We start from the raw sequence: 17,220 nt of genomic DNA on the forward strand, positions 1-17,220 counted from the left end.
AACTGGGAAATAGAGTGAGAAAGAGGCTTTGCTTACTTTCATAAACTGTTTATCAGAGTGTTGTCAAGTGAGAGTTTGTATACACTGGTAAATTAGCTGTCAGAATATTGTAGGATTAAAATATCAAAATAACCTCATGGACTCAAACCCTGTATTTGTTGCCCTCTGCACTTCAGCAAAAGCATTTCTAGAAAATGCTGATGATGGCTACTCTGCTTACTCCTTCCCCATTGAACATAGTAGTGGAAAAATGACAATGAAAATATCTTTCATTGAAAAGGAAAATGTAGTACAGTTTCTCTTGGAAGTCTAAGTAACATGTCAGCATGTCTGTACTATTTTCTGTATGCACTTGTTCATTATCGTAATTTTTTAATGTGGATGTACCTTCAAAATATCATATCCGCATGGAATAAATAGCATGACCTGGAAGATGCTTTCCCTGGAGGAACCTGCAGAATAAAAAAAAAAATTATCTAATGCCTTTTTATTCCCTTATAGGGAGTAATCGATGCCTTTTAACCCTATCTGGCTTTTGGGAGACTAAGCGGGCAGTTCAGCCTCTACCAGTAGCTAATCAGAGACAACTGGCCCAAGACGATCACTAATTATAAGTGGCAACCGATGAAGAGACTGGCAAACAAGTCTCTTGGTACGAAACCCTAATAGAATGTGTTCTTGTCTGAAATAGTGTGGGTTCTATGGTTGATTTTCTTGAGTTTATGGAACGAAAACCTGAGTTTCTGAGAGAAAAAACCCACTTACCCATGCCAGAGATCAACTAACTCAGGAACTGGTCGAAGAAAGGTTAGAAAAAGTTCCTACAGTCAGCAACTAGATTTGAACTTAAGTCTCTCTTCGGGCAGCCAAGTCAGAGGATGCAAGTGTCACTTCCACTGAGCTACACATGCCGCATAATAATGCTAATAATAAATAAAACAAAGTAGGGAGAGAGAGAGAGGTAATCTGAGGTAAATTTCAGTACTGGTATTCCATTGGTATCTATCTATCTTGCAGTCTGGAAATTAGAACACATGTAGCCTATTCCTAAGAAGCATGAGAAATCTTTACCTCAAACTACCATCTAATTTCTCTCACCTCCGTTCATTCTCAAGTAATAGAAAGAACCATCAATACTCAACTCCTACACCACCTTGAAGGTTCTCAACTAATAAATGACTGCCAGTATGGATTCTGTTACTGCTGATCAAGGAATCTACTTACCTATGTATCCTATCTCTGGTTAAACACCATAGAATAATTTGGCAAATCTCAATGGTTGCTCTTTATATCCCCAAAGCTTTTGACCATGTCTGGCACAAAGTTGTATTAAGTAAACTTCCCATCATTTGGGCTGCCCCCCCCCCCTCCCTTAAGTTTTGCAATTTGGTTTGTCAGCTTTCTGACTGGTTGCTCACATCAAGTGATAGTGAATGACTGCTTATTGTATAACTATACAACTAATTCTGGGGTCTCATAATGCTCTGTTCTTTTGCCCACTCTCTTCCATCTATATATGAACATCCAGCTAATTGCCAAGCCAGTAGACAGTTTTGCCGATGACAGCACCTTGCACTCCTTTTCATTTGACAAACCCTGCATTGCAAATCACCACAGTTTGCAGAACCTAAACTTCTACTGCCTTAAATTTTTGGATAACAACACAGCTGCACTTTTCCACACAAAAAAAACTTCCAGTCTTACTTTTGACAACACTGAAATATCCATGAATGATGAAAGATAGTTCTTCTTGGAATAACACTAATCTCAAACCTTTCTTGGTACAAACATGTTAAATATATTGCCTCCTCTGCATTCAAAAAATCAGGTTTACTTTTTCACTCATTGTATTACTTTAACTCAAAACAGCTTCTAACCTTATATAAGTCACAAATCTATCCATCCATTGAATATTGCTTCTGCATTTGGGGGTAGTGCCTCTAAGAGTCCCCCTGACCCCTCTTTTATTAATATACTCCACAGATTTTCACATAGGCATTTAGTTTCCACTGCTTGCATCTTCTGTAAATAAGTCTATGGCCACCATTCATCAGAATTGGTATCAATAATTACACAACTATTTCTCAAATCTGTCCTTACATTTGCATTTTCTCACTAGGAACTTTCAGTACCCCTTTCTTCTTTTTCATGATGCCCTCTTTACTTCCTAAATTCTGCTTTTTCTATCCATAGAGATGACTTCTCTGTACCTTTCTGGCAGAATCAAAGTGTTTGTGTCAGTCTCCCACTGGATTGGTTCTTGTTTTCAAACTCTTGTAATAAATATTTGTATATTTTAGTCTGTAGGTTGTCCCTGAAAGCTACTCTTGATTTTTTGATTTTTTTATGTTTGATTTTGATTTGATACGTTTTGATTTTTTCCCTAAAACTTTCTTATGTAATTTTCTTTTCAATATGAAATTCATTTTTATTCTGCTCAAAACTAAGTGATGATCACTACCTATTTCAGATCTCTTCTGTGCTTTTGTTTCCTGAACCAGCATGAAGATATCGGTATCAACAGTAATATAATGATTAAGACCTCTATGCATATTTTTGCATATGTTTATGTTGGGACATGGTGTTGGCAACACTGTTTAGGTACTTAATCATTAAGTACATCTGTATAGGTACTTAATCATTATTATTAGCTTTACTCTTTTCTCCAAATTTTTTCAAAAATTTTCTGTATGTCTGGTATTACATCCTATCCTGCTGTTTAGATTGCCAACAAGGACTAACATTTTCTTTTTGTCTACTTTCTTCTCTAATGACCCAGATATTCCTCCGCTTCTTTTTTGTTAGAACCTTTTGGACCACAGGCATAAATAAATTTCACTATTTAATACCCATTGTAATATTTACCCTGTCATTTTACTGTTATTGCGTGCCATCCATGAAGATTATCTTCATTATTTAAAACAATCTCACTTTTTTTTTTTAAATAACATTAATTATGTCTTCTGGTGATTCCACTTTTTTTCTGTTTGATACTTCTTATGTTTTGTGATGCCTATCTTGAATTTTGCTGATGTTGAGTCGCAATTTGTTCCTGACGATTATAGTCTTTAGGAAATACAAGAGGAGGTTTCCCCAAAAAGCAATAGCATGAAGTGGAAGAAAATTTGTTCTTGGAGCTCAGAATTGAACTGTGAAAAGGTTTTGAATAGCAGCAACTGAATGTCTTATGTCAGTGCATGTGTGCATCAGGGAACTCTCAGAGGCATCACACAAAATGTGTGCATGGTATTTAATTGTCAGACAGTTTTGTTATCTGAATTAAGTTAATGTTTATATGTAAAGTAACACTATGAGCAAGAGAGGGAAACCTAATATCTTGATTGCTGAGGAGGTTGTACTTGCAATATGTCTAGGCTATATAGTGAGCAGTATGTCATTAGCATTATTTCTTGAGAAGAGAATCTCATCTTGCCAAGAGATTTGGGTGTTTTCAAAAAGAAAGCTATAAGAAAAGTGTTGGGAGGGTTGCATGAAATAAAACAGAATTGACTTTTGCAAACATTAACACAAGTTTCTTCAGAATTTAAGCTTGTAGGAGTATTAGTTTTTGGTGATTTGTGTCATGGAAGGTTTATCAAATGAGAATGAGAAGTGCAATATCATTAATAAAACTGTGAGCTGGATTTGCAGTCAATTAGAAAAGATCATTAATATATTAAGGAAGAGTGCAGACAAAAAAAACAAAATACATGGTTTAGTTTTAAACAAAACGATATGACTATTAGTTCGACAGCATAGCTTCAGAGTTTGAGGTTGTAGATCTATTCACCATTACATTGTGCAACCAGAAAGAAAATTGGCAACCCACTTGCAGAATTTACAGGCCAAACCATAAGATGAGAGCTTACTTAATAGTCATTTCTGCCAAACCCAAGCAAATGCTTTAAAGATGTCAAGAGCAAATGCTGGGTTTCTGTAAACTTTTCACAGTATCTGTCCAAAGATGGAAGATATGAGCAAGAAGATTGAAAGTTACAGAATCCATATCAGTAATCATTTATTGTCTGAGAGGATTCCAGACAACTTAAGGAGGCTGTTAATGGATTTTTCCTTGACTTTAGAAATGACTAAAGTTGAAAACATTTGGATCATAAAGATTTGTGATATTGATAATTAGTCCATATTCAACCTTAGGAACAGGTTGAATAAGAACTAATTTCCAAAATTCAGGTTTAATACTAACAGTATAACTCTGGAGCACAACAAGCTCAGAAATCTTAGCCTCTTGAATCTTATAATGAACTAGAATATTAGATGTATCAGAAGCCTGAAGTATTAAATATGGCAATAATGAATTGCTAACAAGTGATAGACTAATTAGGGGGAAAATGGCTAAAAATGATTAGAGAAAAATTATTAAAAATTATTTGAGAAAAATGATTAAAAATTATTTGAGAAAAATATTTATTAGTATTTGTATTGCATTGAATACTATTATAATATCTTACAACTCTTATGACCCATTCTAGGACTGATGTCAATGGAATGTACACAACAGGGTTGTACCCCTGTAGTGCATTAATACCATGGGTAGGCTAAAGATTTATTTTTTGATATATTTCATATATTTTTGATATATGTATAATCTCAAAATTCTGCTATAGAAGCCAAACATAGAACTTTTCCAAATCACTTCAGGCCTGCACAAAACAGGATGGTGTTCTTACACCAGATGATGAAATTCATTTCCCACCTAAACACAATCAGAAACTTAAGTGCCCAAGTAGGGTTTGAATGCACAGCCTTGGTTTGAGGAGTGGAAAGTGAAGTACTCAGCTAACCAGGCCATCAGTGTAAACTGCAGATAGTTCCTATGCAGTTAATTCAGTATTTTAATATATAGTCAACTCTTGCAATGGTAGACTTGTAAGATTTCATGTAGCACAGCATTGATGGGACAAAAAAGAAATCTTTAGTTAGTTTGTTACTGTTGATGAATTCCCTCTCTAATGATATTTTCTATAGTGAGAGTCAACTGTATTTCATATATACAAATATATACATATATATATAGTTCACAACATATTTCCGTTTGATTACTATTATTTATTTTTGTTTGTTTATATATTATTACTATTTTAATTTTAGGTAATTCTTCTTCTAATTGTGATTTTTAAAAGGAAGAGTATAGCAAGTGCAGTTCATCTCTGTTATGAAGCTGGGTACTGTATTAGCAAAATGAAATGTCTGCTCTTTCAGCCTGTGTTGACACTAATGTCACTTACATTGGTTTTCATTTTCTGGTTAGCAGTTCTCCTCACTTTAGCAACAGCATGTAAGCACTTTCTTTTGTTCTCTTTTTAACTGCTGTGAAGTAATTTCAGTGGCTAATAGTTTTTATCAAAATTACTTTTATGTTTAAGTTAATTAAGTTAAGTTTAAGTTTACATCATATTATTGTTATCATTATTATTATTTTTACAAGAGACCTCCAGGAAGTCAAGAACTGATTGAGAGAGAGAGAGGGGGGGGGCACATAACATTCACACCACCTGTGTTATCTTTTTTTGAATTCATTAATACTGTATGCACTCACATAGGCAAGCCATTCCAATCACACGTCGCTCTATGAGAAAAAAATTTAGCTCTCACACCTTTCTTAATTGCATTCAATCTCAACTTCAATGGATGCTCTCTCCCCACTTTTCATGAAATGAAAAATTCCATCTACTGGTATGACTCGTTCAGAAGTTTACATGTTTCTCTCATATCATCCCTCTTTCTCTTATCTGCCTTAGATGTCATCATTGAATCGTTTAAGAGGACGTCCTGGTTTTCTTTTTCCTAATGGCTTGTACTTTAAGGCTTGTTTTGGTAATCTTTCTGTTTTCATTCTTTAAACGTGTTCTATCCATTTATGTTTATATTTTTTAATTTTTTCTATTACTGGTTCTTGGTTTAATTCTTTCATAATTTCTTCGTTTCTTTTGTGATCAAATAGAGTATACTTTGCAGTTTTTCTCATAAACTTCATTTCTGCCGTTGTTAATCTTTGTTTGTCTTTTTGTTTTATTGTCCATATTTCGCTTACATACATTAAGACTGGTAGGGCCAATGTATTGTATACTTTTAGTCTGGTTTGGTTTAAATATAGAGTTAATTACACCAGTTATTTTTAAATATTTTGCAATTTTTACATTTATATCTTTTTCATTTTCATATGTGATCGTACATCCTAGTGTTGGATTCTGATTATGTAGAGATTAGAGTAATTATTATTTGCTTCAGAATCCAACATGATCTTCCATCACATAGGCTAGACTTGTAAATATTATTTAATGTAATTCACTTGTTTATAATTTAATATTCATATAACTACCTTTAACCTTATTTAATATTTAATTATTTAATCAAGGATATGTATTAATAATGAAAAGACTGTATTAAATATTATTAAGCTATTTTATTTATTACTATGTTAATATTATAAGAATTTGTATTTGATAATTTAACTGTGCATTAATTGAAATGCGAATATTCTTTATTTATTCCTATTTGTAGAAGTTTAACGTTATGCAATACCTCAATTTTATTATGTTTTGTTTTGTTGTCATGGAGACGTGTGTAAATGAGCAAGCACGTTTTGGAACACCACGTGAGGAGAAGGTTTATTGAAAAGAGTTTTAGAAAGAAATCACGAGAATAATTTAGGCAGGAAGAACAGATATATTAGCGATGAACGCTGAAATTATTATTGAATTAAGGGGAAATTAGAGGAATTAGAGAGAGAAAAAAGGAGAGGATTGGCATTAGGTTGGAATCGGAGCTTTCGGCATTCGGGAATCACAGTGCGATAATAGCGAGTTGGCAAGTCACTCAAGCAGCTAATAAAGTCTACTAGTCGAGAGGCGGTTAGCTAATAAATTGTAGAATAACAATTATAGCTACGGAAGACAGCTGAGTGCTTTGAGTTGAGATTTAATTTCAGGGCTGACCTGTCAAGGACACACAGAATCTTGAAATAAAGCACACGGAGTTACTAGAGAATAGTAGAGCTGTAAAGTTGAAGTTTACCGATAGCTGTGTTTAGAATTGTAGTGTCTAAGAATTAGTTGAATGCCAACTATGCATATAAAACTTCAAGTTAAGGAATTATTGTGTGTTGCCTTACGTTGTTGCATAAAGTACTACTGATCACTCAATGCAACAACGTTTATTTATTTGTATTGTGACCGATGATTAATTTAGTTATTGCTTAGAAGAATTATTTTAATGAGTGCCGTTTATTGTTAAAAGTGTTTACGGTTATAAAAAGTGTTTATGTATAAGTTGATGAAGATAGAAGATTATCGGTAAGATTATTCCAACCATTAATATTCCTTTGCAGAGAAGTGTGTGAGTTTCATCCTAGAATTTCCTTATACTAAACAGTAACTATTGCAGAAATTAGCTAAAGTGTAAATTTATAAGTGTTTGCTTGTGATGAGGTATTACTGCAATTTTTATTATATTTAAAACTTAAAGAACTATGAGATATTGATGTGAATGATCATTAAGGAACTTTATTAAATAGCTAAAAGGAACTGTGAGAAGACTGTATTACGGATAACAGAATTACCATTGTCTGAGTTTGCATGACTTTATTATCAGAAAGGCTGAAGTGTTTATAATAACTTGTTTAGTGATTTGAACTTAAGTGTATAATTTGTGATTATAAAATTAAATGCTTGTTTTTGTTAATCAAAAGTTGTATTTTGCCTGAAGCTCTTTTACTGCACCATTCATAAAATATTTGAACCAAAGCGGGTGAATTAAGTTAGTTATATATATTAAGGAGAAATAGTTGAGGGTTGATTTATCTTCAATTCTTGAACTAATTCAGATATAGAGTGGCACAGTCTATAAATATAAATTTTCTCTATATTTGTGTTAGGAATCAACTAGCAACTATTTTTAGGTTAAGAACATCGTAATAACTAAATATCAGATCCAAAGTATAGATTGACAAGAAATAGGATCCAACACTAGGTAGTTAAATGAATTCACCTGTTCTAAGATCTTGTTATCTATTACTATTTTAGTTCTTGCTGGATCTTGTCCTTTAAAGGCCAGAGTTTTTGATTTCTCTGTTGATATTATCATACCATAATCTTTGGATATCTCATTTAGTTCTAAAATAGCTTTCTGTAGTTTATCTTCAGAATTTGTAATTATTATTTGGTTGTCGGCAAAAAGGAGAGTGTTTAAGTTCACAGTAGGAGAAAGTTTAATACCTTGATGGAAATTTTTATTCCATTTTATTATTATTTCATTTAAGTAGATATTAAAAAGAGTTGCTGAGAGGGGACATCCCTGTCGGACCACTTGGTTTATCTCTCTCATATATAATAGCTCATGATTTAATCTTATTTGTATTTGATTATTTTCATATATACTTGTGATAGCTTTTAGGATATTATTTGGTATTTGTCTTTCTTTTAGTATGTTAAATAATGTTTCTTTTAACTTTGTCAAATGCTTTTTCAAAGTCAATAAATGCAATATGTGTTTCTAAATTGTATTCTCTTCTTTTCTCTATTATTAATTTTAGGCAAAAGGCCGGGTCTATACATGATCGTCCTTTTCTAAATCCATTCTGTACTTCTAAAATAAAGTTTTCGGAATATTTCATTAGTTTGCTATTTAAGATTCTGCTATATATTTTGTAAAAGGAATTTAGTATACTTATACCTCTATAGTTTTTAGGGTCATCTCTATTACCTTTTTAAAAGATAGGAATCACAATTGCTTTTTTCCATTCTATTGGGGGGATACCAGTTGAATAAATTTTATTTAAAAATAATAAGAGTCTTTCTTTGAATCTAGTTCCTGCATATTTATATAGTTCTGAACCTAATTTATCTTCTCCAGGTGATTTTTCTGGAGAACATAAACTAATTCTTTCTTTCAGGCTGATTTCTAATTCTTCTTTAGTTTGGCTTAAATTGGCTTAAACCAATATACAAAATGATGGTACAACATGACAAAATTTCATGCCGGCTGGGGCGTTGCCCGGTTAAACAAGACCCCCCCCCCCACGTTGTTTTCGCCAGGGAACCAGGGCGAACAGCGAAAAGTCAGCTACTGGAACAAATCTGAAAGCACACACCCCAACTCAATATCACCAGAGTTTAAAATTGGTACTATCAACATAAGAAGCCTGAATGGCAAAGAAATGGAACTAGCTGAGGAATTAGATAAGTACCAGATCGACATAATAGGGGATATTGAAACAAAAAAGACCAAAAGTGGTGGGATCTTTCTGAGCAATAAATACAAAATGTTATATTCAAGCAATGAAAATGAAGGAAAAGAAGGGGTAGCCATAGTATTCAACACTAAATACGAGGCTAATCTTCTTGAATGGCAGGCAGTTTCAAGTAGAGTAATGTGGAAAAATATCAGGATGGGGAACTAGACAATGAGACTTATTTGTGCCTATGGTCCCACAGAAGGCTCTATTAAGGTAAAAGTGGAGGAATTTTTTGAGGCTCTAGAGAAAGCTGCTGACTTGGTCAAAAAGGAAAAGTTGGACCTTGTTGGGGATCTAAATAGCAGAGTAGGAAGTGATTGTCAGACATACAAAAATGTTTGGGGAAAATTTGGAGAAAAGAGCAAAGCTAATAATAATGGCAAATTCCTGTTTCATTTCTGTTCAGGACATGGACTGGTTATTACTAACACCATGTTCCAACATAAATATGTACACAAATTCACATGGAGAGAAGAGGCAAGGAATAAGAAAAGTCTCATTGACTATGTTATTGTTGATAGTGATGTTTTCTCCCTGGTGCAGAACACCAGAGTGTACAGAGGATTTGAAATTGGAAGCAATCACTATTTAGTCTTGAGCAGGATAAAATTGAATTTCATATTGAAAAGAATGACATGTACGAAAGTTTTAAAGCGAATAAAAGTTGAGCAACTCTCAGATGTGAATTGTAGACTGAAATACACAGACTAAAATACAAGATTATTGAAAAAAAAATGAAAGAGTTTGAGAACAAGAACCAAACCTTGGAGATTCAATGGCAAACCTTGAAGAAAACCCTGATTGATTCAGCCAGAGAGGCATGTGGTGAGGTTGTCTGCAAGGATGGAAAAATCAGAACTCCATGGTGGACACAGGAAGTTAAAGAGGCAGTGAAGGAAAAGAAGAAAGCATATTAAAAGTTCCTGTCAAATAAGTCAGCTTGTGCTCTTAGAGAATACAGAGACAAATGTAAGAAAACAAAACACTGTGTAAAACTAGCTAAACAAAAATCATGGGAGGACTTTGGCAAGAACATAGAAAATAAATATCAAGAAGGCGGTAAGATATTCTAGAGGTTGTAGAGATGATAAAGGTGACATGAAAACGGAAGAAAAAGATATCCTTGAAGTATGGAATAATTACTTTGAAAAATTGCTAAATGAAACAAGCAGTGATGACAGCACAGTAGCAAAAAACACTCAACAGACATGCAATCAGGAATATATATCCACACTTGAAGTAGAAAAAGCCATCAAAAGCCTGAAATGTGGAAAGGGAGCTGGAGTGGGTGATATTCAACCAGAAATGCTGAAGTATGATGGTATAAAAGTCTTACAGTGGGTGCACTCCATAGTTCAGAAGGCCTGGACAGAGGGACGAATTCCTGCTGATTGGAGTAGAGCTCTAATAGTACCCATATATAAAAAGGTATATAAAACTGAATGTGAGAATTATAGAAGTATTTCCCTGCTGAATGTTCTGTGCAAGATTTATGCCAGTATGGTTGAGAAGAATTGTGGAAGAAAAGCTCGGATTCAGGTCAAATAGAGGCTGTCAGGATCAGATCTTCACTTTATGACAAATAGTCGAGAAAGCATGGGAATATAACAGAGATCTGTATTTAAGTTTTGTCAATCTGGAAAAAGCATACAACAAGGTGCCAAGAGAGAAGCTATTCAATACATTACAGTTATATGGTGTCAATGGGGCATTATATCAAGCAGTGCTCATCATTTGAGTTGTAAGTCAGCAGTTAGAATTCAAGGAAGTACAGGAAGGTGGTTTAATGTTAAATCTGGTGTGAGACAAGGATGTACATTATCCCCTCTGTTATTCATTATCTATATGGACACATTATGAAGGAAAGTGGTATTAAACATGATATCAGAATTGGAGATATTAATGTCAGCTCTTTGCTTTATGTGGACGATGTTATACTTCTAAATAAATCCATTACAAGTTTGCAAGATTCCCTGACTAAATTGAATAACTGTTGTAATAGATATGGTATGAAGCTCAGCAATAAAAAGACAAAGACAATAAAAATAGGTAGAATCATTGAAAATGTCAACTGTGTTTTGAATGGGGAACCTGTGAAACAAGTAAAACATTTCAGCTACTAAGGCACGATTTTTAGTGAAGATGGTAAATTAAATGGAAATAGACAACAGAATCAACAAAACTGGTATATGGTTGAAAGTCAATTGAATAAATTCATATGGAATAAGAAAGAAATTAGTCAGAACACTAAATTAGCTGTATACAAGATAGTGTTCAAACCAGTTTTAACTTATGGATCTGAGAGCTGGGTCAGAAGTAAATCACTTGACCAAAGACTAGAGACTGCAGATATGAGAGTCCTGAGAAAGATTACTGACATGAACAGATGGCATCAATGGCAATATCATATTAAAAACGAGGATATTAGGAAAGAACTTGACATTGTCAGCATCCAGGAATGCATTAGCGGAGCTAATCTCAGGTGGTATGGTCACTTGAACAGAATGGGCGAAGAAAGATTTGCAAAACCAGTGTTCTCTGCCAGGTTTGCAGGAAAACGACCCAGAGGAAGACAAGATATAGGTGGATTGATACAGTACAAAGTGCCTTAGATGATAGAAATATAAGATCTGGTATTGTTGTAGTCTTGACAAGTAACAGACTGATTTGGAGGAAAAGTGTAGATAGGAAGTTAGTAATGATGTAAATTTTTCATGTAGTACTATCATATCCTGTACACACCCTTGAGGGTACATGTCAGGAATTTGATGATGACTCTTTTAGTATTCTAATATCCTACCCATTCTATTCTGATATCTCATCAGTCTCTATTGTCAAATTCCTATTCAGTTTATACAATGCTTCTAGTACTTCCACATACACTTAAGAGTTTTTTTTCATCCATGGAAGAGATAGCTTTCAATTCTGTTGCATTCACCATATTGATAGCTTTTAGCAGAATCTACACTCAATAGTTGAACAGTCTCTTGCATCTGTCACCCACGTACCATCCACATTCAAGAGAGTTATTCTTTCACATTCATTCCATCTTTTACCTGCAACAAAACCAAAGAATTCTTTTAGGTTGTCTTTAGCTTGCAGAGCCAGTTTCTTTTCATACTCAAATTTAGCTTTCCATATAATAGTTGTAACTTTTCTGGCCTGCAACTTATAATTTTCATAACTAACATTATCCTTATGCAAACAGTATTCCTATCAAAACATTGTTTTCTTTAAAAATGTCTTCATTAATGAAGATTGCACATCCATTTTATTCTAACCCTGTTTATTTTTTAAACTCTAATGACATATTTTGAAATTGCATTATTAATTATTAATTAATAATATAAATTCGATATCCTTCCCAAACCAAAATATAAAAATGATGGTACAACATGACAGAATTTCATACCAGCTGGAGTGTTGCCTGGTTAAACAAGGCCCCCATTCTTTTCGCTATGGAACTGGGCAAACCAGCAAAAAGTCAGCTACTAGAACAAACCCTAAAAGACACCCCAACTCATCACCAGAGTTCAAGATTGATACTATCAACATAAGAAGCCTGAATGACAAAGAAATGGAGCTAGCTGAGGAATTAGATAAGTACCAGATCCACATAATAGGGGATATTGAAACAAAAAAGACCAAAAGTGGTGAGATCTTTCTGAGCAATAAATACAAAATGTTATATTCAGGCAATGACAATCAGGGAAAAGAAGGTGTAGCTATAGTATTGAACACAAAATACTAAGCTAATCTTCTTCAATGGCAAGCAATATCAAGTAGAGTGATGTGGGCAAATATCAGAATGGGAAATTGGACAATGAGACTTATTTGTGCCTATGGTCCCACAGAAGGTTCTGCTAAGGTAGAAGTGGAAGAATTTTTTGATGCTTTAGTAAAAAAAAGCAACTGACATAATGAAAAATAAAAAGTTGGTCCTAGTTGGGGATCTAAATAGCAGAGTTGGAAATGATTGTCAGACGTAAAAAATATTCTAGGAAAATTTGGAGAAAAGAACAAAGCTAATAATAATGCCAAATACTGTTGGATTTGTGCTCAGCACATGGACTGGTTATTACTAACACAATGTTCCAACATAAAAATGTGCACAAATTTACATGGAGAGAAGAGGCAAGAAATAAGAAAAGTCTCATTGACAAGTGATGTTTTTTTTCCACTGATGCAGGAGACCAGAGTGTATAGAGGATTTGAAATTGGAAGTGATCACCATTTAGGATTCACAAGCTTGAGCAAGATAAAATTGATTTTCATACTGAAAACAAGAACATGTAAGAAAGTTTTAAAGCAAATAAAAGTTGAGCAGCTCTCAGATGTAAACTGTAGACTAAAATTCACATATATTATTCAAGAAAAAATGAAATTGAGAACATTAACCAAACCTTGGAGAGTAAGTGGCAAATCCTGAAGAAAACAATGATTGATTCAGCCAGAGGCACGATTTTAATTGAAGATGGTAAATTAAATATGGAAATAGACAACAGAATCAACAAAGATGGTATGGTAGGAAGTCAATTGAATAAATTCATATGGAATAACAGAGAAATTAGTCGGAACACTAAATTAGCTGTATACAATGCAGCGTTCAAACCAATTTTAACCTATGGATCTGAGAGCTGGGTCAGAAGTAAGACACTTGACCAAAGACTGGAGCCCACAGATATGAGAGTCCTGAGAAAGATTAGAGAGGTGAACAAATGGCACAGGTGGTACTATCATATTAAAAACGAGAATATTAGGAAAGAACTTAATGTTGTTAGCATCCAGGAATATGTTAGCAGAGCTAATCTCAGGTGGTATGGTCACTTAAACAGAATGGGAGAGGAAAGATTAGCAAAACAAGTGTTCTTTGTCAGGTTGGCTGGAAAAAGACTCAGTGGAAGACCAAGATACAGGTTGATTGATACAGTAAGTATTGCCTTAGAAGATAGAAATATAAAATCTGATAATGTTGAAGTCTTGGGATGTAACAGATTGATTTGGAGGAAAATTGTAGATAGGAAGTTAGTAATGATGTAAGTTTTTCATTTCTCAAATAGATGCAATACTATCATATCCTGTACACCCCCCCCCCCTCTTCAGGGTACATTTCAGGAATTTGATGATGATGATAGGTTTATTTGGTAATACATTTCATCTTCACTAGGCTGGTCTGCTTGGTCTATTACAATACACAATTATGTATTTATCTTGATAGACTCCATACTATGAAGCATCAGACTCACTACTACATAAAAAATTGTTACTAATATTGCAGTCATAGCTTTCTACCCTAACTGGATGGAATTATCCGATACAATTAGCATCAATTCCTCCTCACCTATCTTATCTATCCTTCTTAAAAATACTGTACCCAGATTGGTTCTCAGAACACCTCTACCAGTTGGTAGAGGTGCTTCTGAGAACCAATTCTCACTAATGTCAGTAATATTAGCCCACAACATGTTCACTAAATCAACAAAACTCAATCCATTTGTTCCCTATACTCCTGCCATTTGTGTACAGCCCATAGTTACCTCCATGCTCTTTTGTATACTCCCCATATGTAGTCTGCATGACCTAGTTAGACAACATTATTGTACATCATGAAACTTATGGATGCAACTACCGTGTTAGAGTAAAACTTTAGTTTAATATAAGCCAAAATATACACTGGTCATTTTTTTACATTTATTCACATTAAGGTCATCTTCTTGAGTATACATATATATACAAAGAAACAAGCTGCACTACACTCTGCATGGCATGCTGAAGTTGCTGATCAGCTGTTAAAACTATTTGCCTGACCTCTAGTGCTTTAAAAAAAAAAAAAAAAAAAAAAAAAAAAACCTCATTACATCAAAGCTAGAGTCCTGTTATTATTATTAAGTTAGTAATGTTAGCCCACATTAGGTTACAAAGTTAAATTAAGCTCGAGGGTAACAAGTTCATACAGAAAATAATAGATAAATAAATAAACAGAAAATAAAATTACTTATATAAGTATACATATAAATTGTAACTGGCATGGATAGTGGCCAATAAAAAATTAAAAATTGCTTAGAGTCCTAAAGTCAGGGTTTGCTGATAACTAAGTGGGTTAAATGTGTGCAATCCAAATTCTTGGGATTTTTAAGCCCTCATTATTATTAAGATTATGGTGGTTAATCACAATTTCACAGGCTTCTTTAAATTTCCGTTCATACCAAGTTTTTGAATGATGCAAAGAACAAGTATTACTTTTCCAAGCAATTCGATGTAGGGTGTTAAGAGTATGATCTGAGAGGCTTGCTTCACCAAAATTATTATATTTAATGTGTCGTTTATGTTTTTTTTTTTTTTTATGGGCAGGGATTGTATGTCCAGTTTCCCCAATATAAGGTAAGTTACTGGTGCAATAAGCATGAAAGAACGGAACAACATTATTGTCACCATCATCATCAAATTCCTGAGTGTACAGGATAATTTTGGTAGTACTACGTGATTACACCATTGCTAAACTTCCATTCATCAATTTTCCTCCAAACTAATCTGTTATCTGTCAAAACTGCAATGCTATCAGATCTTATATTTATTTCTTTTAAGGTGCTTTTTACTGTATCACTCTATCTACATCTTGGTCTTCCTCTGGGTCTTTTTTTCCTGGCAAAGAACACTTGTTTTGCTACTCTTTCCTCTCCCATTCTGTTTAAGTGACCATACTACTTGAGATTAGCTCTACTAACACATTCCTGAATGCTAACAATAGTGAATTCTTTACTAATATGAGGGTGGTCTGAAACGTTCTCAGCCTCAACCATAGATGACAACACTATCAGCAAGATTTTTTTTTTCTAAGTTGGTACATCTGTCATAAGCATCCGTATGAAATTGCAAGTCATTCTATCCAGTAGTTTGTTTTATACAGCTGTCTGAAACAAAAGTGCTGTCTGTATCCCTTGAAATGGATAAAATTGAGTATTGTGTGGTTATAAAATTCTTTGTAAAAGAAGGTTTAACGCCAAAAGAAATTCATTCGATGTTCATAAAAGTTTATGGGCACTCTTCTCTTTCATTTTTGACAATTAAAAAATGGGCTGCCGAGTTTAAACTTGGCCATACAAGCCTTGAAGATGATCCACATGAAAGACCTCCAAAAAGTGTAACAACACCAGAAATCATTGATCAAGGTGCATGAAATTGCTGAGACTATAAGTATTTCAAAAGAATCTGTAGGATGTATTTTGCATGAAGAATTGCAAATGAAAAAGCTTTGCACAAGATGGGTGCTGCATTTGCTCACAGCAGATCAAAAACGCACTCGCATGAAAATCTCTGAACAAGTCAGCTATGTTTTATTTTTTATTTTATTTATTTTATTTATTTTTTCATTTATTTAAATTGCTTTACTATAATAGGGTATATGCCACAGAAGAATTATTATGTTTTCAATGCAATAGCTGTTGTGGCTTTTAAAATTCTCCCAGTAGGTTCTAGGAATACTTGTAACTATTTTAAGTGGCATATGCATGTGTGTAGTACTTAGGTTTTTATTTATTATTATTTTACTTGTAACTATTTTAAGTGGCATATGCATGTGTGTAGTACTTAGGTTTTTATTTATTATTATTTTATTTTATTTTTTTTACCTTAAAGAACCAGATGTTCTAAATTAGGGTTTATCAAGTTTGATAAACCCTAATAAATAACAGATGATATTTCATTTGAATGAAATATCATCTTTATACCTCATTTGTTATTATAATATCATAGTGTAGTTTATGCATTTTAATATGATCAGTCAGATTTAACCATAGTTTTGGAAAGAGACATTAGGCTACTAATATGTTAACATTTAATTAAATATTTAAATATAATATGCCTGCATTGTGCAGAAATGTATCAGGACATGAACAATTCTTTAAATGTTGACTAAAAATCAAACACTTTAAGTTATATAAGAAACTGTTACTTGTGTTGAAATTGTT

The 17,220-nt window shown here is 33.5% G+C and overlaps 1 protein-coding gene across 1 annotated transcript in view; it reads left to right on the plus strand.

The window, feature by feature from the left end:
- LOC150098796 (choline transporter-like 1) overlaps window positions 1-17,220 on the plus strand; it is a 237,964-nt gene that overhangs the window by 129,187 nt on the left and 91,557 nt on the right. The window contains exon 8 of the mRNA XM_090405754.1: window positions 5,110-5,296. Within this exon, the coding sequence (XP_090261880.1) occupies window positions 5,110-5,296 (187 nt within the window). The remainder of the gene's footprint in view (window positions 1-5,109; window positions 5,297-17,220) is intronic.

The sequence above is a fragment of the Typopeltis vanoorti genome, chromosome 15 (genome assembly GCF_054136105.1).
Source record: "Typopeltis vanoorti isolate ZY-2024b chromosome 15, IOZ_Tvanoo_1.0, whole genome shotgun sequence".
Classification (NCBI taxonomy): Eukaryota; Metazoa; Arthropoda; class Arachnida; order Uropygi; family Thelyphonidae; genus Typopeltis; species Typopeltis vanoorti.